The sequence below is a fragment of the Macaca nemestrina genome, unplaced genomic scaffold (assembly GCF_043159975.1).
Source record: "Macaca nemestrina isolate mMacNem1 unplaced genomic scaffold, mMacNem.hap1 Scaffold_52, whole genome shotgun sequence".
Classification (NCBI taxonomy): Eukaryota; Metazoa; Chordata; class Mammalia; order Primates; family Cercopithecidae; genus Macaca; species Macaca nemestrina.
Genome location: NW_027257698.1, coordinates 359,047 through 382,838, shown reverse-complemented (window position 1 = coordinate 382,838; position 23,792 = coordinate 359,047). Strand labels below are relative to the sequence as shown.

The following is a 23,792-nucleotide window of genomic DNA, read 5'->3' as shown; positions in this document are numbered from 1 at the left end:
CCCCCGGCCCGCCCCCCTGGCTTCTGTGAGCCCCATCGCCGGGGGTGCAGTCACCCCCCGCGATCGGGCTCCCAGCCGCCACCCCCGGCCCGCCCCCCTGGCTTCTGGGGGCCCCATCGCCGGGGGTGCAGGCACCCCCCGCGATCGGGCTCCCCGCCGCCACCCCCGGCCCGCCCCCCTGGCTTCTGGGGGCCCCATCGCCGGGGGTGCAGGCACCCCCCGCGATCGGGCTCCCCGCCGCCACCCCCGGCCCGCCCCCCTGGCTTCTGGGGGCCCCATCGCCGGGGGTGCAGGCACCCCCCGCGATCGGGCTCCCAGCCGCCACCCCCGGCCCGCCCCCCTGGCTTCTGGGAGCCCCATCGCCGGGGGTGCAGGCACCCCCCGCGATCGGGCTCCCAGCCGCCACCCCCGGCCCGCCCCCCTGGCTTCTGGGAGCCCCATCGCCGGGGGTGCGGGCACCCCCCACGATCGGGCTCCCAGCCGCCACCCCCGGCCCGCCCCCCTGGCTTCTGGGAGCCTTGTGGACCCCCAGCCTCTTTCTCATATTCTGAGTAATATCATCTCCCCATCGGAAAATTTTCATCTCCTTCTCAGACGATTGTACACCCCCAGTGTGCACACCCTCAGAGGGAGTAACACCCTCTCTATTAGGAGTCACATCAGCCTCTTCCTCCCTGAATATTCAGAACAGTATCCCACCGTTGTTTCTACTTCCAGTGAAACTGATTGTCATATCCTCCTCTCCCAAGCAGAAGTTGGAAACTCTGTCACGGGGGGTGTACACCGTTGTGATATAGAAATTAACATCGACCTCTCCCGGGTTTACATCAGGAGCAAGTCTATTAATCATTAATATTAATAATTATATTAATATTAATAATAATTGTTGATATTAATGATCCCAATAAAGAGAGTAAAAATGAATACTGGTTTAAAAGGTTAACCATTTGTAATCGTAATTATTAGTAATATCACTATTAATAATAATATTATGATATTAGCAATTAATGTGACTTAAATCAATACCCAGTGATGCTGGGAATACAAGAATGATTAGTATTAGGAACTAATAATATTATTTGATGACATTAATATTAATAATTAATTGAAAGCAGGCATAATCATGTATTGAAAATCATTATCCATAATTAATAATGGTATCTTATGAATTTTTACTATCATTGATAATTATTAAAATCGATCATTGATGATTAATAATCATATTATTATTCCTCATTCCACAGGAAGTGTAAACCTACTTGTGATTCTGTTCTTAATAACCAGGGTCGGAAAGCAGGACTTTAGTTTTAATATCGCAGTAGGTGTACACTCACCACGTGACACTGATCCTAATATGAACGGGGGTAGAGTATCACATGACTCCAATTATAGCAATGGATGGATAGCTACGCGGTAATATTGCTCCTAATATTCCCGGAAGAAGCCTTTGCTATTAGTCCGAATATGGCACTGAGGGGACAGTTTCTCCGAGATATAGTTCCTAGTATACGGAGTTGGAGAGGATGACAATAATTCACAGGCTGTGTGCTCCCGCCCAGTGATATTGTAATTACTATCCTGGGAGGGAGAGGATGATATTGCACTCTGTACAGCAGGAGGCGTGCACCCAGTCTGGGATATTGTTCTTAATATCCATGGAGGGGACAGGCTGATATTACTCGCAATGTGGCACAGGGTGGACATTCACCCTGTTTCATCCTTCTCAATATTCCAAGGCCGAGAGACAGATATTAATCTCAGTATCACAGACACTGGACAACCCCTTGTGATAATCTTCCAAATATCCAGATCAGGTTGCCAGGAGCCAACCCTGGACGGCCCCCCTGGCTTCTGGGAGCCCCATCGCGGGGGGGTCAGGCACCCCCCCCGATCGGGCTCCCAGTCGCCACCCCCGGCCCGCCCCCCTGGCTTCTGGGAGCCCCATCGCCGAGGGTGCAGGCACCCCCCGCGATCGGGCTCCCAGCCGCCACCCCCGGCCCGCCCCCCTGGCTTCTGTGAGCCCCATCGCCGGGGGTGCAGTCACCCCCCGCGATCGGGCTCCCAGCCGCCACCCCCGGCCCGCCCCCCTGGCTTCTGGGAGCCCCATCCCCGGGGGTGCAGGCACACCCCGCGATCGGGCTCCCAGCCGCCACCCCCGTCCCGCCCCCCTGGCTTCTGGGAGCCCGATCGCCGGGGGTGCAGGCACGCCCCACGATCGGGCTCCCAGCCGCCACCCCCGGCCCGCCCCCTTGGCTTCTGGGAGCCAGAATGAGATTTGTAAAAGCGACCCCCTTAAACTGGCTTGCTCCTTAACCATGGGAGGGTGTTGTGAGATGGTTCCTTCGATGAAACAGAAAGCAGCCCTCGCTAGATGCTAAGTCTGCCACTCCATTGACCTTGGACTTGAAGCCTCCAGACTGTGAGAAATCAGTATCCGTTGTTCATAAATCACCCAGTCTAGGCCAGGTGCGGTGGCTCACGCCTGTAATCACAGCACTTTGGAAGGCTAAGCCAAGTGGATCAAGAGGTCAAGAGATCGAGACCACCCTGGCCAACATGATGAAACCAAATGTCTACTAAAAATACAAAAAAAGAGAGAAAATGCCAGGTATGGTTGTGGGCACCTGTAGTCTCAGCTACTCGGGAGGCTGAGGCAGGAAAATCACTGGAACTCGGGAGTTGGAACTTGCAGTGAACTGAGATCACAGCACTGCTCTCCAGCCTGGGCAACAGAGCAAGGCTCCATTTCAAAATAAATAAATAAATAAATAAATAATAAATAAAATAAACCTCCCAGTCTATGGCACTTTGTCATAGCAGCCTGAATGAACTAAGACTGCTCAGTAACGAATCAAACAGAAGGCCAGGTCACAGGAACCAAAAGGAAGTCCTCCTAGAAGCAGAATGACATCAGGGAAGAAGGAACAGTGGCAGGAGGGGCAATGTAGGACCTCAGGGCTGTTCTAGGACACCCAGGTCCCAGGCTGTGAGGCCACCTTTGGAGCTTGGCATCCTGCCAACCCAGATCAATGGCACAGGTGCCTACCGGGAGCTGTGCAGCAGACCCCCTCTTCCTCAAGGAGCCTTCTCGGGACCAGCCTTCTGGACTGGCATTGGACAAGAGCTTCACAAATGTCCTCACAATTGCATCCATGGGCCAGAAATTCCACTTCTAGAATCTTTCTTAAAGAAAAAGCAAAATGTTTAAATAAATAATTAAAACAATAAAATTAGACTCATTCCTGGAATGTTGCCAGGATATAGCTTACAAGATAGGAAAACAAGCTCAAATTATAGGAGTGTATTTAATAAAAGAATAAAAGAAAGAAAAGAATAGAACAGTCAGAAGATGGTCATATTCTAGAAGAGCTGCAGGAATAAGGGAATTAAATACAATATGCTCCAAAACCCTTTAGAGAAGGTACGCTCCGGCTCCAGACATTTGGCCTGGTTTTTTGGACAAAAGTGGTGAATTGGTCCTCTCTCCCTCTCTCTCTCCCTCTCTCTCTTTCTCCCTCTCTATGTCCTTCCCTCCATCCCTCTATCCATCCCTTTCTCTCTCTCTCCCTCTCTCTGTCTCTGCCTCCCTCCCTTTCTCCCTCTCTATCTCCCCCTTTCTCTCTCTCTCTCTCTCCCACTCTCCCCCGGCCCCTGTCTCCCTGCCTGCTTCTCTGTCCCCTCCCTGCATCCCATACACTTCGTGGTAGAAAGGCCCCTTAGGATCATCCCACATCCTCTGTGACCATCCACACCTGCCAACCTGCCCTCTGATCTGTATACTGTCCTGGTTTATTCTGCCCACCTGAAAAAGCTCGGCCATGCAGGTAGAAGATGCTGCTGTTCTATTTCCATGATGCCAAATGCCTAGAAATTAAGGGGAAAACCCATTCACCAAAAAAATGGGATTTTATGGAGAATCTTAGCATTTACTTCTGTTATCCTCCTTTTTTTTCTTCTGTTTAGGTCTGTGTCCTGGGAAGCTCTGGGATGAACATGACTCCTGAGCACAGACACCGCCCTCACAGAGGTTCGTGTATGCTCGGCTTCATCCTCGGAATGTTACACTCACACTTGACTCGCCCACTTTATGTGTCTTTTTTTTTTTTTTTTGGCCTGACTTTTAGAAAACCAATCTGAGAATAAAGTTTAAAAAGAGAGTTTCTGAACCCTTAACTGAGGTCAAAATCTTGGAGTGAAAGCCAAAGATGCAGCGTCCAAGGAGTCAGGGGAATGGGGGCATCTTCGAACCCAGAATCAGTCAGCATTGGGGAGAAAACAAGGGCTTCTATGTGCGGCTCCCTGATGAGCACTCGGAAAGCAAATGCGTTTCAGTCCAGAAGAAGGTCAAGTGAGGAAATGACCTAAATGGGGCTTATTCCTTGCCCAGCCCTGAGAATAGGCTGGAGGCCCCAGGCGGGAGAGGGAGGGCCAGGCCCCATAAGCCTCTCACCATGGAAAACGATGATGGGCCAGGAAGCTGCAGAGTGAGTCGACCTTCTTGCCCTCTCTGCAGAGGCCTGGCCCTTGTGAGTGAACCCCCTCACTCCCTCTTATTATTTAGTCTGGCTACTGTTGGCATATTACAGTTGGTGATCATTTGGAACATGAGTGCTAAACTGAATTTTGTTAATTCTAATAATTTATCAGAGCATTTTTATATTTCTAGGAAACAGAATTATACATTATCCTCAGAATTATTTTATCTTTCTCGTTAATAATAACAGCCCTTCAGTCGCCCTGCCTTCCCACTGGGTGTGAGTGCATCTCTGCTAATGTGGGGCATGAGAATGGATGCCAGAGGCAGAGCAAGCAGCTCAGAGGCCATAGCAGCTATTTATTTTTTTGTTTATTTTTTTATTTCTTTTGAGATGGAGTCTCACTCTGTTGCCCAGGCTGAAGTGCAATGGCGTGATCTCAGCTCACTGCAACCTCCACTTCCTGGGTTCAAGCGATTCTCCTGCCTCAGCTTCCAGAGTAGCTGGGATTACAGGCACCCACCACCATGCCAGGCTAATTTTTGGTACTCTTAGTAGAGACGGAGTTTCACCATGTTGGCAAGGTTGGTCTTGAACCCCTGGCCTCGGGTGATTCACCCACCTTGGCCTCCTAACGTGCTGAGATTACAGGCATGAGCCACCATGCCCGGCCCATTGTGGCATCTTAATCACAGAGTGAAGACGGCCTGGACCCAGCGTGAAGATGATGAAAAGGGGGAAGAGCAGCTCTCTCACCTATAGTGTTGCCAGGCGCTTCCAACTTTCAACATAAGGGACACTAAATAGCTTTCCCAACGAAAACAACTGAGATGTTGGCTAAAACCTACAAAAATGCATCTTTGTAAGTGCATTACTGGGCTGGCATTGAAGGATGGAATCCACAGCAGTCGATAAGGAATTGGCGGGAACCAAAGTGGAATTTATTCTTCTGTTTAGACAGTTGCACAGAGGATGGGGCATCAGAAACAAAACCGGATGTCTCTCCAAAATGAGGTCAGAAATCTGACATCTTAGACTTAAAATAAAAGCCCACCTCAGAGCAGGAGCAGCAAGGAGAGCAGCTGTCCCTGCATTGGTGCTGGGTGGAAGGAAAACCACTGACCCTGAGAACCGATGAGAAACAATCCTCCAGGAGTTCATGCTGGAAGACCTCGAGAGCATGGGTCAAATCGACGTGGCACCAGGCGGCTGCTAACTTCACCTCTACCCCATGTGAGTGAACATCTTTGCTGAAACAATGCAACCCTGTCCTCAAAATATCTCCCCACTTAAAATTCCAAGAAAGATAAGTCCCTGTGCAAAAAGTTACAAAACATAAGTAAACAAAGTACTGTGGATACATCCAATAAATCAAGAAACAAATTGAGCAGAGCCACAAAAATCCAAAATGTGGAAAAGATCAACTGCTGGCAAAGTATCCACTGCTGTTGCTCCCGTTAAGAGACTGTATTTCATAAAAAGCTAGACACGCCCCTCTGTGGCCTCACACTTGCCTTCTCAGGCATGTCTGCCCCAGAAATGCCTTTGCACTGCCTTCTCCAAGAGACACATACGGGGCAAGAATATTTAGGCAGTGATTGTAGACATAGAAAACACTTGAAAGCCACCCAAATACATCTCTATCAAGGAAAAAAGCTGGCATAGTCACATTGTGGAATATGATACAGCTGTGAAAATGAACTGCCGTTAGAAGCATCAGCAATGAAAAATTACAGTGAACAAAGGAAATTACTGAAAAATACACTGCTATTCCATATACAGTTCACAAACTATAACATATGACATGGCTGAATAATATACAGAGAAATGATATAACTTATGAAAAGCAAGGCAAACATTAACACATTAGTCCTATGTCTGGGTGAAGAAGGGAGACCCAGGTGATCAAAGAAGGGCGTATTGTAGCCTTTCAAGACACTCGATGCTAATGCATGATGACATCAGCGCAATTATTAATCTATCAGATTATGCATTCAGTTTTGTTTGTTTGTTTGCTTTTGAGGCGGAGTTTTGCTCATGTAGCCCAGGCTAGAGTGTAATGGCACAATCTCGGCTCGCTGCAACTTCTATCTCCTGGGTTCAAACAACTCTCCCACCTCAGCCTCCCGAGTAGCTGGGATCACAGGTGCCTGCCATGATGCTCAGCTAACTTTTTGTATTTTTTTAGTAGAGACGGGTTTCACCACATTGGCCAGGCTGGTCTTGAACACCTGACCTCAAATGATCCACCCGCCTCAGCCTCCGAAAGTGCTGGGCTTACAGACATGAGCCACCATGCCCAGCCAAATTTTATAGACTCTTAGGTGTCATATATTTCATAATTAAACATAAAAAACTAAATGTTTACTGTAGTTTGTAAATGAAAGAGCAATAAAAAATGTTGCAAACTTTTAAACATCAAACCTGTTGTATAGCTCATAATGACCCTCCTATTAAGCTGTGGTAAGCTCCAATTGGTATTTCATTGTTATTTTCTAAAAACTAGGTGAACAGATGAAAAACAGAATTCAGTTTTAAAACAAGATATTAAGATAATGTTACTGGTTGAAAGTGTCCAGGTTGTTGGTGCCTTGAACCAAGAATTGGACGCAATGCAAAAATGGAGCAAGGAAAGAATGAAGCAGCAAAGCAGACATTTACAGAAAATGAAAGCACGCTCCACAGGGTGAGAGCGCCTGAGCACAGGGGGCCCGTTACTGAAGTTTCTAGGGCTTAAATCCCCTCTCGAGGTTTCCATTGGTTACTTGGTGTGTACCCTACGTAAATGAAGAGGATGAAGTAAAATTACAAAGTCATGTACTCGGTGTAAGCCCTGTGTAAATGGAGAGGATATTTCTTGTCATACCCCAAGAGTTTCCATTTCATTTCATTCTCGGAAGTCAAGGTGAATCGGCCTTATGTTCCTGCCTCCAGACCCTTTTCTCCTGCCTCCGTGGAATGGATGGCAGGACATGGAAAATGGTTTTGTCCAAATGACATGGCCCAGGGCACTGGCAGCTGAGGACAAGAGGGAACCAGTTGGTGTCACTGAGGAACGCTCACCCGTGTCTCCACACCGCACAGAACAAAGTGAGTGTCCTTGTCCTGAACCCTCTGAAGTGAGTATCTCGCCTCAGGGCTTTCACGAAACCCTTTTTAGGAGAGGCTCCTTCTCTCTCCTTCTGCAGCCACAAGGCAGCAGGGATAGCCCCTCTCTCGCTGAAGTTCTTCTTAAAAAAACAAAGAGAATAAAATACTAGAATTAATGTAATGAATAATAAAATAATGAAAATGAAAGTATGTTTTACAGAAGCAGCTCTGGAATTTCATGTACTGGTGGCATTAAAAGCAGAAAATGGGCCTATAGGCCTGGCGGGATGGCTCATGCCTGTAATCCCAGCACTTTGGGAGGCTGAGGCAGGTGGATCACGAGGTCAGGAGATCGAGACCATCCTGGCTAACACAGTGAAACACCGTCTCTACTAAAAATACAAAAAATTAGCCATGCATGATGACGGGGCCCTGTAGTCCCAGCTACTCGGGAGGCTGAGGCAGGAGAATGGCGTGAACCCGGGAGGCGGAGCTTGTAGTGAGCCAATATCGCTTCACTGCACTCCAGCCTGGGCAACAGAAAAAGACTCTGTCTAAAAAAAAAAAAAGAAAAAAGAAAATGGGCCTATAGAGCTCCATTTAATGGCAAAAAATTAAGGAAAGAATAAAAAGACTCTGCTAATAATGGTGACGTGAGCTGCTCATATTGTCATTTTCTCTGGGACATAATATTGGGGAGGAGGTGGGACCACCTGCCACCAGGTTCCAGGTGATTTTTGGGCTGTTCCCCCAAATCACTGCAGCCTCTTCCCTGCTGGTCCCTTGATCCTGCTGCTGTGCCGGGCGTCCTGAGTGGCAGGAGGCACCTTGGCAGCTTCCAGTGGGATAGGCCTGCGGCATTCTGAGCCTGAATGCCGTGATCACTAGGAAGTAAGGAGACATAAGCAGGAAGGGTTCAGGGATGGAGCAGCCGCTTCTCAGGGATCAGTCTCGGGCCCGAGCTGAGAAGAATCCCCTTTCAGGACGATGGCTCCAGGCTGAGGTCAACGCTGTTTCTGTGCGTTATGATGACTGACCTGCATCCACAGGGAAGCGTATCCGGGCTCCTTGTTCCCAGGCAATGTTGGGAACACCTTGAAATGGGCACTGGTGGATTTCAATTCCAGCCTTCCAGAAGCCACTCCAAATGGAAATGGAGCTAACGGATGCAGGTGGAGTAAGTAAACAACTTTAGGTCCCAAACAACAATTTTCACATACAATATAGTGCACAGGGAAAAATAAAGCCTCGGGACCCCAACTCACAGCCAAAACGGAAAAAAATCATTAAGTTGGAAGCTGAATCATGCAAGAAACTGCATTTCCTTTTGTTCCTAAGCAGATAGCTACAGATAGCTACATCTCCACAGGAAGCTGGTCTATGTTCACCTTATCTTATATAAAGGCTTATGTAGAGGACTGATTTACCGCATGTGAGATGAAGACGTAACGGATCCTTCCCCATCTGCTCTCTTTCTCTTGCAACCTGAGGAAGACCACAGGTTCCCTCTCTCCCCTCCTGCCCACCATTTTCCTCCAGCCCACCCTTCCCCTCCAGCCCACCCTTCCCTCCTGCCCACTCTTGTCCTACAGCCCAGCCTTCCCCTCCAGCCCAGCCTTCTCCTCCAGCCCGCCTGGAAGAGGAAGAGGTCTGCAGCTTACATCAGAATCTCGAAGTTGACACCCAAAAAAGGTAAAAGATCCTGCGGGATGCTGGCTTATACAACTAATGAGATAACGCTCTGGGTGTACATCCTAGCATACAGGAAGAGCATTCTTGTTCATGGCGGTGGTTTCAAATATTTCAGTGAGTTTTCCCTTGAATGCCTCAGTTGGGAGCCACTTCAGTTCAGCACAGGCAGCAAGGGAGCTTCAAGGACTGGTAGTTATGAATTCAAGCTTATACACAGCGACAGATCACAGGTCTGTGGAAGATACTTGTCAATCAATATTCAGAGGTAGCATTCCATAACTGAAGCATAGGGCGTATCTGACTTCATCTGACAAGGCTAAAATCATGATTGTTTTTCTAACTGGGAAATTTATGTAACTTATTTGCCAATAAACAACCATCTCTCTCTCCCCATTTTCTGACATAACGCTAGTCGTTAGAGAAATGTTCCGATGATGTTCATGAAAGAACAAACCAATGTCTTCCGCTTTAATACCACGTATTTCACACATATGACTCTTGCTGCTTCCATGTGACACTAAAAATATCGGGAGTGCCAGGAAGTCTCTTTAATCATCGTTCTCCAATGTGCTCAGGAGATGAAGTCATTCTGTGAAGTGGACTTCAGTTGACACCACTGAGAAAATGTCCTAGAGAAAGTAAAACTTGTAGTGGCCTCATACTTTACAGAAATAATTCAACTTCTTTCTTTCATTTCTTTCCGGTTTTTGGACATTAATTTTAATTGGTTCAGGGCAACCTGTTTCCGCATCAAAGTCTTGGGAAGCTTCCATCTGTTTTTAAACTATACTAATATTATATTATATTATATTATACTATTTATTTATTTAGAAATAGAGTCTCACTGTGTCACTCAGGCCAAAGTGTAGTAGTATGATCACGGCTCACTGCAGTCTCAACCTCCCAGGCTCGAGCCAATCCTCAGGCCTCCACCACCTGAGTAGCTGGGACTACAGGTGTGCCACCATGTCCTGCTAACGTTTTATTTTTATTTTTTGTAGAGACAGGATCTCGTTATGTGGCCAAAGCAGGTCTCAAACTCCTGGTCTCAAGCAATCCTTGTGTCAGCCTCCTAAAGTGCTGAGATTATAGACATGAGCCATGGCACGCAGCTGATTTATTATTTTATTTTCTCAGAACTCTATACAACCTGATTCTTAATACATAAGGAAAGAGAAGCCAGTCAAAAGTGGAAGTAGTTGCACACAATGAAAGTGTCATTTGGCACTTAGACAAGAGAGGCGGATTATAAAAATAAAAGATCTACATATCGCAATTGGCTGTGGCCTTGGACTCCAGCACTTTTTATTTTTATTTTTTTAGGAGATAGTGTCTCACTCTCTTACTCAAGCTGGAGTGCAGTGATATAATCATAGCTCACTGTTATCTCAAACTCCTGAGTTCAAGTGATCCTCCTGCCTCGACCTCCCAAGTACCTGGGACTACAGATGTGCCATCGCTCCAGGCAATTTTTTTTTTTTTGAATTTTTGTAGAGACGAGGTCTCCCTGTGTTGCCCAGGCTAGTCTCAAACATGTGACCTCAAGCAATCGTTCCCCCTTGGCCTCTAAAGCGCTGGGGTTATAGGTGTGAGTCACTGTACCCGGCCAAGAAACCAACCCCACCTGTTTTCTATATAAAGTTTAGCATCTAGATACGAAGCAAAATAAGTTTTCAAGATCAAGGAGTCTGAAGGGAAGCTGCTGGGAGGGGAATGGGCTCAAGGCAGCGTTTTCTGGTCTACAGTTTTGCTTATTCTTGGACTTTCCAAAGTCCTGAAAGAAGCAGAAGGAAAGTGAGAAGAGAGGAAGAGGCAGGAGGAAAGGAGGAGGGCTGCGCCTCTGCGGTTGCAGATTAGCCCAAGCCGGCTCAGTGGCTGGGAAGGAAGGGAGGAAACCCCCAAGGCCGAAGGTGGAGTCAGAGTCCTGGGTCCAGCAGAGACTGGACAGGAGGAGGGTGCCGGGAGCCAAAGACCTTCCTGCTAGCACTGCAACCTCTTAAACTGCTTAGGCTTTTATCTAAATTTGATATGTCTGCATTTTGTAGACCTCCAAACCAAGTCACTCAGGGTAACCTAGACAGGAAGGGGAGGATGATAGGAGAAGGTGCCCCACCTGATGATGCCCTTCTGGCTTTTATCCATTCCTGGGAATGACTCTTTGTCCAACTCGGGGGATGCCCCTATGGGAGAATACAGTGGCGTGGACCAGCAGTGGAGAATTCCAAGTCCAAAAAACGATTGGCATTTTCAAGGAAAGTAAGAAATCATCCTGCATATATGAAATATTGGGAAAAAGGTTGTTACTAATAATTCTCAAGCGACCACTCTGGTGAGACTAGGTTTCTCTGGGAATGTGTGGAGCAGGGTGTATGTACCGAGTGAGCACCTCCCACCCTTCAGACTCCTTCAGCTCCTGTCTACTGTAGCAGTCAGAGGGCAACTCCTGTCCTCATCTCCTGAGCGACCCACTCACTCATTCACTCACTCATTCATTCACTCGTTAACTCATTCACTCAGTCACTCATTCACTCACCCTTTTACTCACTTGCTCATTCATTTACTCATTCACTCACTCATTCACTGACCCATTCACTCACTCACTCACTCATTCACTGACCCATTCACTCACTCACTCACTCATTCACTCACCCATTCACTCACTCATTCATTCCCTCATTCACTCACTCAGTCATTCCCTAACTCACCCTTTCACTCACTCACCCATTCACTCATTCACTCACTCATTCACTCACTTATTCACTCACTCATTCATTTCCTCATTCATTCACTCAATCATTCACTCACTCAAATCATTCACTCATTCACTCACTCATTCACCTCTTCACTCACTCATTCACTCATCCTTTACTCACACACTCACTCATTTATTGACTCATTCACTCACTCACTCGTTCATTCACTCACTTCTTCACTCCCTCATTCACTTGTTCGCTCACTGACTCATTCACTCACTCTTTCCCTCACCCATTCACTCACTCACCCACTCATCTGTTCACTCACTCATTCACCCACTCACCCATTCACTAAGTCACTCATTCATTCACTCACTCACTCATTCATTCACTCACTCACTCACTCATCACTCATTTATTCCCTCGGTCACTCACTCATTCACTCACTTATTCACTTGCTTATTCACTCACTCATTCACTAAGACGCTCATTCATTCACTTACTCACTTATTCACTCACCCATTCACTCACTCACTCATTCACTCATTGACTCCCTTGGCAATTCATTCACTCACTCACGGTCACTCATTCAGTCATTTACCCACTCACTCACTCATTTTTCCTTCCCTCATCCACTCACTCACTCATTCACTGACTGACTCACTCACTCACCCATTCACTCATTTACTCACTCATTTACTCCTTCACTCACTCACTCACTCCCTCCTTCATTCATTCATTCAGCAGCACCCATGACAGGTTCACTCTGTCCTGGGCTCTGCTGTTGCCCTGGGACTGCAGCAGGGAATAGTCAAAGATCTCTGAATCCACAGCATTCAGAGTTCAGCCGGGGGAACTTTCGAGAAGCCCAGCAGATAGTTGAAATGCCCCATGTGTGACACTGACGAGGATGTTTTAAGAGCAGCAGGGAGGGAACAGGAGTGTGCATGGAGCTCAAAATTTCTAAGAGGGTGATCTGGGGAGGCCTCACCGTGCAGGAGACCTTGCAGGACAGACCTGTGGAAAGTGGGCAGAGTCGGTAGGGAGAGGAGGGCCTAGGTTGAGGAAAGAGCAGGCTGGGCCTGAGGTTGTCGGGTGCCTGCATGGGCCTCTGGGCAGCACCAGGATCTGAAGGGACCGGAGGACAGGCCAGTGTGGCTTGTGTGGGGTCTGTGACTCCGAGTCAGCAGAGAAGATGCCTGAATTACATCCTGATAGGTGCACCCTGACTTTGAAGCTGAGGACACCCGAGACATGGAGGTGGGGTGGAGGTTGGGGCAGAGCAGGGGATGAGGAGGGAGCCTGTTCCGGTCCAGGTCAAAGGTGGTGGCCTGGCCCCAGTGGCTCCAGATGAAATGAAGAGCCAATAGGGACTTTCCTGAAGGACTTAGATGCCAGGGTGGAAGAGCACTGCAAGGCTTCAGCCTGAGCCCCTGGGAGGATGGAGTCACCAGGAGCTGAGGTGAGGAAGACTGAGCGATGGGGGGTTGTGTGGGGGGTGCAGAGGCCTGAGCTCAGTTTGGCCCCTGCAGATTTGAGATGCCCACTCCATGCACAGGCCGAGACAGCAGAGAAGGGGAAGAGGCTGCAGCTCAGGTAGCCCTGGAATGTGCAGCCCCACATGCTGGGGCACTGGGTCATGGTGTCCTCATGGCTGGGAGCTGCTTCCCTCCTGGGATGCCAGAACTCCTTTAGGGCACATTGGCAACTCCTGTGCTCACCACTGAGGGGAAGTGGGAAGGGCAGCTGTCCCTATGCATGTTCTCCTTCAACTTGTCCTAGGCAGGTCCCAGGCAGCACCACCCTCCCAAGTGGCTCCCCTTGGCCGCTGTCCCTAGTGTTCACAGCCAGACCCTAGAAGAGGGCTGGACTCAGCGGCTCACTTCTGATGAATAGAACCAGGCAAAAGAGATGGCGGTCTCTCCTGAGATTGGATTGGGAGGAGCTGAGGTTCTGTCCACTGGAACTCTCTCCCTGGCTCTTGGTAGGTGCTAGTTCTGGCAAAGCCAGTCACCCGCCCAGGGCAGAGGGCAACCTGAAGCTGATGCCACAGAGAGACTGGGGCCTTCAGTCCAACAGCCTGCAAGCAACAGAATCCTGCCAGCAACACAGAAGTGAGCATGGAAGCAGCTCCTCCCCTGATGAGCCTGAGCCTTCAGAAGACACAGCAGCCCTAGGCAGACACCTACTGCAGCCCTGGAGAGCCCCTGGGGCAGAGGGCCCAGTGAAGCCTGCCTGAACTCCTGGCCCAAGGAGTAATCATTCCTGGGGTATAAGTGTGTGCTGGTGTGGGCCTTTAGAGTAATCTGTCAAGGGACAATAAAGAACAAGCACACGCCTCAGGTCCTACTGGGTGGAAGCTGTACGGTCAGCACGGCATGTAATATCTTCCTCTTGAATTAGAAGATTCATTGCTAAGGCCAAAGTTAAAAAAAAAAAAAAAAAAAAAACAAAAAACCTCTAGTTGTAGCAACATTGAAATACATGACTTTCCAAAAAAAAAAAAAAAAAAAAGCCATAGCTATTCTTTTCCATCTTTGCTACAGGTATATATTAATATATGTTAATTCCCTGACTGACTGAGCAATGGGCCAAACTCATAAGAACAGATGTGTGAGGACCGTCAGTGACCACCCTGACCCCAGCCCTTATACACAGACAAACTTTTGAATATAATCCGTAACCTTGGGGGTCTTGACACTCTAAATTTTATTGTTTTTCATTAACTATTTCTATTCCCTAAACAATACCTGTTCATCGCAGAGAAAAATGGCATTGCCTATACTAAGCAAAAGAAAGGAAATAAAATGCTCAGAAACATTTACATATGTATGCAGACTCACACACACACACACACACGCGTACGCACTCACACACAGGCTCACACTGCTTCTAGGCCTGCCTTTTCACTTATTTGTATGTCCTGAACATATTTCCATGTCAGTAGACACATATCTTTGTAGCGGTAACAGCAACTAAATATTATTGCAGCGCATATTTTTACCATCATTTATTTAACTCATCATGTTTGAACTGTTAGGTTGTATCTATCATTTTCTGTATTACAGACAATTTGATGACAAATGACCAATCCCCTAATGTTCAATATAAAAATATCAATTGTATAAGGAGATAACGGGTATTTGGCTAAAATAAAATTCAGTGTGGCCCACCTTCTCCACATGTAACATGCTCTAAAAAGGCATGAATAATTAAATTAGCCCTTCTATTCTCCAGCACAGATCCTGAGCCCAGCTGTGGGTGCAGGTGCTTAGAGCCTCGGTCTGCTCTTCTGCCCGCCAGAAGGCAAAGGCCACTCAACTGCCACCTTAAGACAGCCAGGATTCTCTTCTCCCTTTTAATTAATAGAATAATGCTCAGGTTCACTGCATGAGAGCAGTGCTCTCTGACTTTGCATTCATCAGGATAACCTAGGTGGTTTGTTTAAAACTACACATTTCCTGGCTGAGCTCCCAGGAACTGGACTTCAGTGGTTTAATGGGGGTGTGCATAGGACAGGTGATTCTGAGGACCACGAGGGGTTAGGAATTTCGCCGTTAATTCTGGCCAAGGGAGAGATTAGACCACCCAGCATTGTCCGCAGCATATATTTTTTTTTCCTCTTTTGCAATGAGTATTTGATGCTCAGCGGGATGAGCCCCAGGATGAGGCACACATCCAAGAAAAATCCATGCCTCTCCATCTTTTCCCCAGGATTGCCCTTTGGTGAGACTCTCCTTTGCGATTGCTTCACTTTCCCGGGTTCATAGAACAAACCTCTTCTTAGTCTCTTTTGTTGTTTCCTATCTGTTCAACAAACACCCACTGCGCAGGACCACCCTCCGGAAAGCCCTCGAGTGGGGCCGTTTGGGAGCCCTTCTTCGTGGGGTGAGCACTGAAGGAACCGGGATCCCATAAGCCCGTGCTTTTGTAGGGGCTGCTCCCTCTCCCATCGCAAGTAACTGGCACCAGGCTGTTAAGCTGTGGATGGGCAACTGGCACAGCGCTTTGGATGTGCGTATTTCAGCACGTGGAGTTGGCCGGTGAAGTCAGCCGAGGTCGGCACAGCGTACAGCAGCGCGCCTGTTCGTAGGGAGGAAGGGTCGTCCCGCCTCCCCGCCAGGTCAGTCCCGTTGCGCCTCCTCCTGTCCCACTCTGACTTTCGCGCGCCCAGGCGTCTCTGAGTGTAGCGCCCCGATACTCTCCCCCACCCCAAGGATTCTTCTCCCAACGGGACGGGCTGGGGGCCCGGGAGCGCCACAGACCCCGTGGACCCGGGAAATCGCAGCTTCGTCATAGCTAAGCTCGCCGCGCTCAGCTTTTCCCACCACCTGGAGGATCCACTCTCCGTGCGTCCTTCCCGACCTCAGGCTGCAGAGAAAACGTGGGGGCGGGGATCGAGGAAGCCGCCCGCAGAGGCTCCTAGCGCAGCCCCAGGAGGAATCCTGCCTCCAACAAGAAGCTGTGCGCGCGGCCGGGCTCGGCGCTGACAACAGCCGGATCTACCGGGCCTGCCGCGAGCCTCCGCGTCCAGGTGGGGTCTCCGCGCCCCAATTCCACCCCGCCCCGCCATCGGCGCTCCCCGCAAGTGCGGGGTTTCCACCGGCCCCGGCGTTCGCGCCCACTCACGGTCTCCCTTGCCCCCCCCCCCCCCGCCCCGGGAGATGCTCCTGGCGTTCTATTCCGCCCTGCCTTGGCCGGCCCAGCGAACGATGTGACCCCGCCCCCCTGCGGTCTCCCCTCCCCCGGTCGCTGCCCCTGCCCCCACCTGTGGCGCTCCGGGCATCTCTAAAGGCCCCAACCAGAGTCCTCCAACCCACCCGCGAGGCTAGCGCACCGGCAACGCGGCCCCACCCCCAGGGACCCCGCCCACTTGTGGTGCTACCCCCGCCTCCGCGACCTCACCCACCGCTAGCGCGGCAGCCACCTACGACGACCCCCGCGTAGGTCCTCCTGCCCACACCCGCCCCCGGCCAGCCCCTGCCCCTTTCTCTGCCCCTTTCCCTGCCCCTGCCCCTGCCCCTGCCCCTAGCCGCGCCCCCACCGCCGCAGCCCCTCCTGTGCGCTTGGGCCCCGCCCGTCAAGGCCCTTTGGCGCTAGGGCCGGGCGGGGGCGCGGGCGGGGCAGCGTTTCGGAGTCGGGCGCGCGCCGGCAGGGTCTCCATTGCCTGCTGCGCACCCGGACTAGCGGCTGCCCTCGGCCTCCTCGCCTTGGACGCGGACGACTCCCGGGCCTCCTTGCGGAAGTTCCTGGAGCACCTCTCCGGGACCGGCAAGGCCATCGGCGTGCTGACCAGCGGGGGACGTGCTCAAGGTGCGTGCCCCCCTCCGGGCGGCGAGGGAGGGACGGACGGAGAAGGGGAGAAGAGGGAGAAGGGGAGAGCACGGCGAAGGGGATGGGGGAACCGGGCAGAAGAGGGGGAAGCGATGGGAGGACCCGGGGAAAGGTGGGGAAGCGATGGGAAGAACTGGGGAGAAGAGCGGGGAAGCGATGGGAAGAACTGGGGAGAAGCCCGTGCCCGGGAGCGGCAGGGGTACCTGCGGGGCGGCGGGAGCCGGCAAGGCAGCCCCGGGGACCTTGCCGGGTGGGGCGGAGGAGGAAGGAACATGGCGGTAGGAACCTCCATTCGGAAAATAGTGAGCTTTCCACCCTCTCCGGTTTATGTTTTAAATTGAGCCTGGTAGAGGGGGTCGCCTGGAGCACCTTCCGGGGTCGTTCTGCCTCTGAGCTGTAGGATGGGGCCGGGCTTCCCCTCCGAATCCTGGGTACAGCGCGATCACTTCTTAAGTTGCCCCCGTACCCCAACTCCGCCCCACGCCACCCCCCAGCATGTCGAGGAAGAAACGGCCGGATCCCGGCGGGCCTCCTGTCGCCTCCGGCCCCCCGCGGCGTGGGCGGGGTCCCGGCTGCTGCAATGCGGGAAACGGCAGGGGTGCTCTGGGTTCCCGCCTAGCGTCTCCGAGGCGGTCCGGCAGCCCCTCGCGTTTCCGCTGGAAGATTTTAAAAAAGGGTTTCCTGCGCTCGCATGTGCTGTCGCCTTCCGGCTCGTGACAAAACCGAAAACTAAAATGGGTCCCAGGCCCTCCCCGCCAGCCTCCGCGGACGGGAAGGACCAGGAAGCGGGGACTCCGGGACGTCAGCGGCGCCGCAGCGCGGGCTCTGGGCTTCCCCTGTCCTGTAATGTGGAAAGGGCTCTCCAGGAGGGGCCCGAGCCTGGGCCCACGACGCAGGCGCGCCGGGAGGACATTTAACATTGAAGAGTGGGAGGTGGTGGAGACTGCGCTCCCCAGGCCCCGGGTGCACGTAGGGGCACTGGTGCCCGGGTTCAGGAGGGTGAGGCCTTCTTGGCCAGGTAGCCTCGTTAAATCTATCTGAAAATCACAGATAACTAAGTATCAAGTCGTCACAGATCATTTTAGTATCCTGAATGAGATGGCTACGGAAAACATGAAAACATCGTTACTGGTTACGTGCATGATGCATCCAAAACATTGTTACCTGCACAGTGGCAGCACTGATATTTGTGGGCTTTTGAACGTGTGGACTGGAGTGTTAAGGGCCCTTCAGAGTTATGACAGTAGTTTGATTTGAATGTTCTTTTCTTGGCGAATAAATGCTGTACATTGAATTTACCCAGGAAACTAGGAAGGTGAACCCACACGAAGGACACAGGCCTGTGGGCTGCTCCAGGCGCCCTTAGGGCGTTGCGGGGCCTGAGCCATGCGCTTCCCGCTCAGCCTCCTGAGAGCCGTGACGGCGTCTCTGTTCTGCCTCACACTGGACCCGCTAGTTTCATATTCTTGTTATGGTTCCGAGGCTACAAGCGGTTGGATTCTGTGAGACACTCTCTGTCTTCCTCCTCCGGCTGCTTTCAAATGGGTCGTCTTTTTTTAGAACTGATTTTTTAAGCAGTGATTGATGGGGTGAGTTGTAGTGCTGTCCTGAACTGCAGAGGGAGCGCATTGAGGAACCTGGGTTTTGATGCTGTGCACATCAGCAGAGTCACCAGCCCAGGGCCCTGTCAGTCCCATTATTAAGCTCATTTCTTGCTCTTGTCATCGTTACTCAGACGCCTTAAAAAAAAAAGCAAACTCCTGCTTGCCATCACTGGCTGAGTTTGGCAAATGGGTGTTTACCCTGGAAAGAGGGGCATTTTGTCCTCTGGAACGTCTAAGGCGCCCTTTGGTGAGGTGGTCTGTTTCTGACCACTCTATCCCGTGGGCGTCCTTCCTGCTTCCACCTTCCCTTTCCGAACGCCTCCGCCTCCAGGGCTTTAACTTTCCTTCTGTGTGTGTGCCACGCAGAGGTTATGACTGTTGTGCCAGTGCCCTGTTTTTTCTCTTTCTTTCTTTCTTTTTTTTTTTTTTGCTGAGGGTCCAAAACTTGCTGCATCTCAAAAGAAGCAATTGCATCCATTTGTTCTCGATGAGCATAAACTGCTCTTTAAGGGAGACTAATTGGTAAACCCGGCTGCTGTGGGTAGAAAGACAGAGGTGGCCGCGGAAGGAGTTCTCTGCCTCTTGGAAGCCTGCACAACCGTCCTGCTTTCTTTCTTCAATATCCAGCGGGGGGGGGGGGTGGTGGTTAATTTTAATAAGCCCTGGAAACCAACAAAGCAGGAAAGTGCTAAGACATTGAGGTGTGAGATTTAAAATGACAACCAGCAGCCTCTCATTCTTCCTTCACTGAGGAAGGAAGGAACCAGTTGCCTCTTCGTTTTGGGGCTGCAGGGTATGTTTGGCAGCGACACTGGCCCTTTGTGCTGTGTGACTCATGAATTGAGATAGTTCTTTACTAAGTGTTTTGTGCAGTAGGTATGAAAATGGGGAAAGAGGGAGCACTGTCCGGGGTGGAGAGGCGTGGAGAGACGCTGTGATACATAGCGAGTCCTTTTCTTCTGGGCTCCTGGTTTTCAATCTTTTTCTTTTTTTTTTCCTAACAGCTTGAAAGATGATTTTTGTGTCTTAATTAAAAGATTGAAGACTGTGGGTCAGACCCAAACTAATTCCATTGGCATCAAAGAGAAGGATTCTTTACATATTTATCTATAGGCATAATTAATTTTTTTATTTTTTGCTGAATTATCTGGTTAGTCAAATCATACATTAGAGAAGTAATATTAAAAATTAAAAAATAAAAAATGTATCTGTAAACATATCCCCCTTCCATTCCAGTCTTTGTCTCTGTGTAATTTTAGAACCTTGGGCCATGATGTACATAGAGTTTATATTCTTTTAATATCTTGCTACTTCATTGTTTTCATGTTTAATCTTTGGGTTGATGTATCACAGGTTACTTGACCGTTTCTTACAGGTGTTTGGTTTAGTTTTTTTTTTTTCCCTTAACGCTAATGTAAATTTGAGTGTTTGGATGGTAGTTTTAGCAGAATTTAAGGTAGAGTCTCAGTTAGGGTGATGGATCGATTTATAGTCCCTAGTTTGAGGAGGGAGGTGGCAATATGCCCTTTCTTCTAAAATTGATATGTTAAATCACAATGGACATTTACATGATTTTGAGCACTTGGGACTCCCCTGGGGTTCACTGGTATTGCAAGGTCAGGGCTGAGGATCTTCTGCTGGAGAGGCCCCCAGCGTGCCCAGCGCAGGGTCCTGAGTGTGTTGCTGCAGGACAGAAGCTCTGGGCTTTGCCCTGCAGCGGCCGTCGCTCTGGGAAGAGCTGGCTGCTCCAGGAATGAGGCCTATGCTCTGAAGCTCACAGTCAGCAGACCAGCAAAGGTCAGCACAGATGACCTTATATGAATCATTCATTTAACAAGCATTCATGGAATACACATTCCATGCAGTTGGAACTTAGAGTGGAAGACCATCAGTTCACTGTTGTCTCAGCAGAACTTTGTCCCTGGGTCCCTGTTGAACTTAGAGTGGAAGGTCATCTGCTCACTATTGTCTGAGCAGAGCTTGGTCCCTGGGTCCCTGTTGAACTTAGAGTGGAAGGCCATCAACTCACTGTTGTCTGAGCAGAGCTTGGTCCCTGGGTCCCTCTTGAACTTAGAGTGGAAGGCCATCAGCTCACTGTTGTCTGAGCAGAGCTTGGTCTCTGGCTCCCTGTTGTAGCCTCCGCTCCTAGGAGGTGCACGGTGAGTGTTGGGGGACCCTCCACAGGCACAATTGCTGAACAAGGACCCCTCCCAAGGGTGTCAGCCCTAGGCCCTGAGCTCTGAAGAGGAGGAAGGCATTCCTGGGGCCATCTTCCCTTCTGGATACTGAGCTCTGCACAGAGAGAAACTCTTCCACATTCACTGCAGTGAAGTTCATACTTTAGAGACTGGGGCCTGCATTCCCCAGAATTTCCATGGCCACAGGTTGTGGCTGCACCATGCGACTGGTGTCTATGTTCCCTGGAATTTCCGTGGCCATAGATGGTGGCTGTACCATGTGACTGGGGTCTGCATTCCCTGGAATTTCTGTGACTGCAGGTGGTGGCTGCACCATGCGACTGGAGTCTGTGTTCCCCAGGATTTCTGTGACCACAGGTGGTAGCTGCACCATGCGACTGGAGTCTGTGTTCCCCAGGATTTCTGTGACCACAGGTGGTAGCTATACCATGTGACTGAGGGTCTGAGTTCCCCTGAATTTCCGTGGCCATAGGTGGTGGCTGTACCATGGGAATGAGGGTCTCTGTTCCCTGGAATTTCCATGGCCATAGGTGGTGGCTGTACCATGCGACTGGGGTCTGCGTTCTCCAGAATTTCTGTGGCTGCAGGCTGTGGCTGCACCATACGACTGGGGTATGCATTCCTCGGAATTTCTGTCGTCATATATGGTGGCTGTACCATGTGACTGAGGGTCTGCATTCCTTGGAATTTCCATGGCCATAGATAGTGGCTGTACCATGTGTCTGAGGGTCTGCGTTCTCTGGAATTTCAGTGGCTGCAGATAGTGGCTGTACCATGTGACTGAGGGTCTGCATTCCTGGAGTTTCTGTGGTCGCACATGGTGGCTGTACCATGCAACTGGGGTCTACATTCCCTGGAATTTCCTTGGCCACAGGCGGTGGCTGCACCATGCATCAGGTCCTCTGTCTCAGGAGTTGGTGCCATTGTCTCTGTTACTCCCTCGCCTGACACACAGAGGCAGTTCCTGACTTTATCACTCCCAGGAAACACACAGGCATCTGTTTTGGATCCTTGTTTTATTTCCCCATCACCTTTCTCATCAAAGGGAAATTCACATCCCTCTAAAGCTGAAAATGGTGTGGGGCCCCCTGGTGGTCTTTCCAAGGCATTATCAGCAGGTAAATTAGATCATGTGGGCCAGTGTACCTGAAATGAAAACAGAAAGGTAAGTCGTGTCACTAAGCTTTGGTGGGAGATTCAGGGTCTTTGTTAGTGGCAGAATCATCCAAAGTAAGTTGTTTGTTCACTGCAGATCTAGATGGTTGGCTGTGTCAGGATTAAACTTAGCCAGTGTCGACAGAGTGTCGCTTAATCCTCACGGAAGCGTGTCAAGTACATTGAAGAATAGCTGCCAAGTCTGCTATTGTCGGGAGAGAGGCAGGTACGTCTCTCGCTTAGCCCAGTGCTGCAGGAGGCCAGGCTCACGTCAGGCTGTGCGTGTGAGTGGGTTGGATTTTTAGCACTCTGGGACGGTAAAGCACAAACATCTATTTTTAACTTGTGGGTGACCTTCTTCTGTGCTGCTTGAGTCTCTGTGGGCCTTTCTCTGTTTCCTTCCTGAGGAGTCTGTGCCAGGGTCCCAAGCGTTCTCTGGGCTGCACCTCCGCGCCTGCCCAGTGAGGAGCCTCCTCCTGGTGGCTGTGGGACTGGGCTGGGCCCACACTGTCAGCATCGTCTGGGGTAAGCAAGCCCGTCCTTCCACACCTCAGTGTCCCCAGCTGTTGAACAGGGCTAATCAACTGACCGTCAGGATTAATGGGGATCAGATGCGCTCATCTCATAGCCCTGCTTGGTAAATAACCACTTCCACTCTGTCCTCCAATGTGCTACTCTAGACTTTTTCTTTACCTCCATTTAGCCAGGTGATTCGAGGTGACAGTGTCTATCAAGAGGGATGTACAGAGGAAACCAGTGGAAGAAAGCTCGAGGAGCAGACATGGGCGCAGGGAGCACAGGGCGGGGAGCACGGCTGCAGGGAGCATAGGCATGGGGAGCACAGATAGGTGTAGGGAGCATGGGCGTGGAGAGGATGGGTGCGGGGAGAACGGGTGTGGGGAGCACGGATGCCCGGTGCACAGGTGTGGGGAGCACGGGCGTGTGAAGCATGGGTGCGGGGAGCACGGGTGCTGGGAGCACAGGGCATGGAGAGCATGTGTGTACTTGCTCTGCTCTGACAGATGCTGCCGAGCATGTACTCTGTGCTCAGATGGGTGAGAGCCTCAGTGCCTCTTTTTAAAAAAAAAAAAAAAATCTTTTTTTAAAGATAGGACTTCTGTCTTCCTGGTGGCGCCTTTTAGTCGATACTCTTTTAAGCCTGCTTTTCCAGAGAAAAGCTAGGAAGGATGGCCTATATAGGTTCCAGTCTGGGCATATCTGGAAGAATGGGTCTTTTTTAGGTTTGAGTCTGGCGTACCTAGGGACATCTTTGAACCTCCACTCAGAGTCCCAGAACCACGTGTAGAGGCTCCCCAAATGTCTGCTGGTACTTTCCCCTCTGCTCGGGGATGATGAAGAGCAGAACCTCACCCTGCCACGACCTCTGGGGTCCTCCTTCCTGGAGGGCAGTGCCTTGGTGACCAGCGTGTGTAGGAGTCTGAGCTGGCACCTTCGGGCTATGCTGTGCAGCGGGGGCTCATGCCATGGGGCATTCTTGTGTTCTGCACCGGGACTGGTGACGTTGGGCATCCTCGTGCACTGTGGACCACA

General features: G+C 50.4%; 1 protein-coding gene across 1 annotated transcript in view; it reads left to right on the top strand.

Moving 5' to 3' along the window:
• Positions 1 to 4,205: 4,205 nt before the first annotated feature.
• The window catches only part of LOC139361484 (sterile alpha motif domain-containing protein 1-like), a 258,949-nt gene continuing 239,362 nt past the window's right edge, over positions 4,206 to 23,792 (top strand). Inside the window, exons 1-3 of the mRNA XM_071090066.1 lie at positions 4,206 to 4,348; positions 4,514 to 4,526; positions 16,783 to 17,263. Coding sequence (XP_070946167.1) covers positions 4,206 to 4,348; positions 4,514 to 4,526; positions 16,783 to 17,263 — 637 coding nt within the window. The remainder of the gene's footprint in view (positions 4,349 to 4,513; positions 4,527 to 16,782; positions 17,264 to 23,792) is intronic.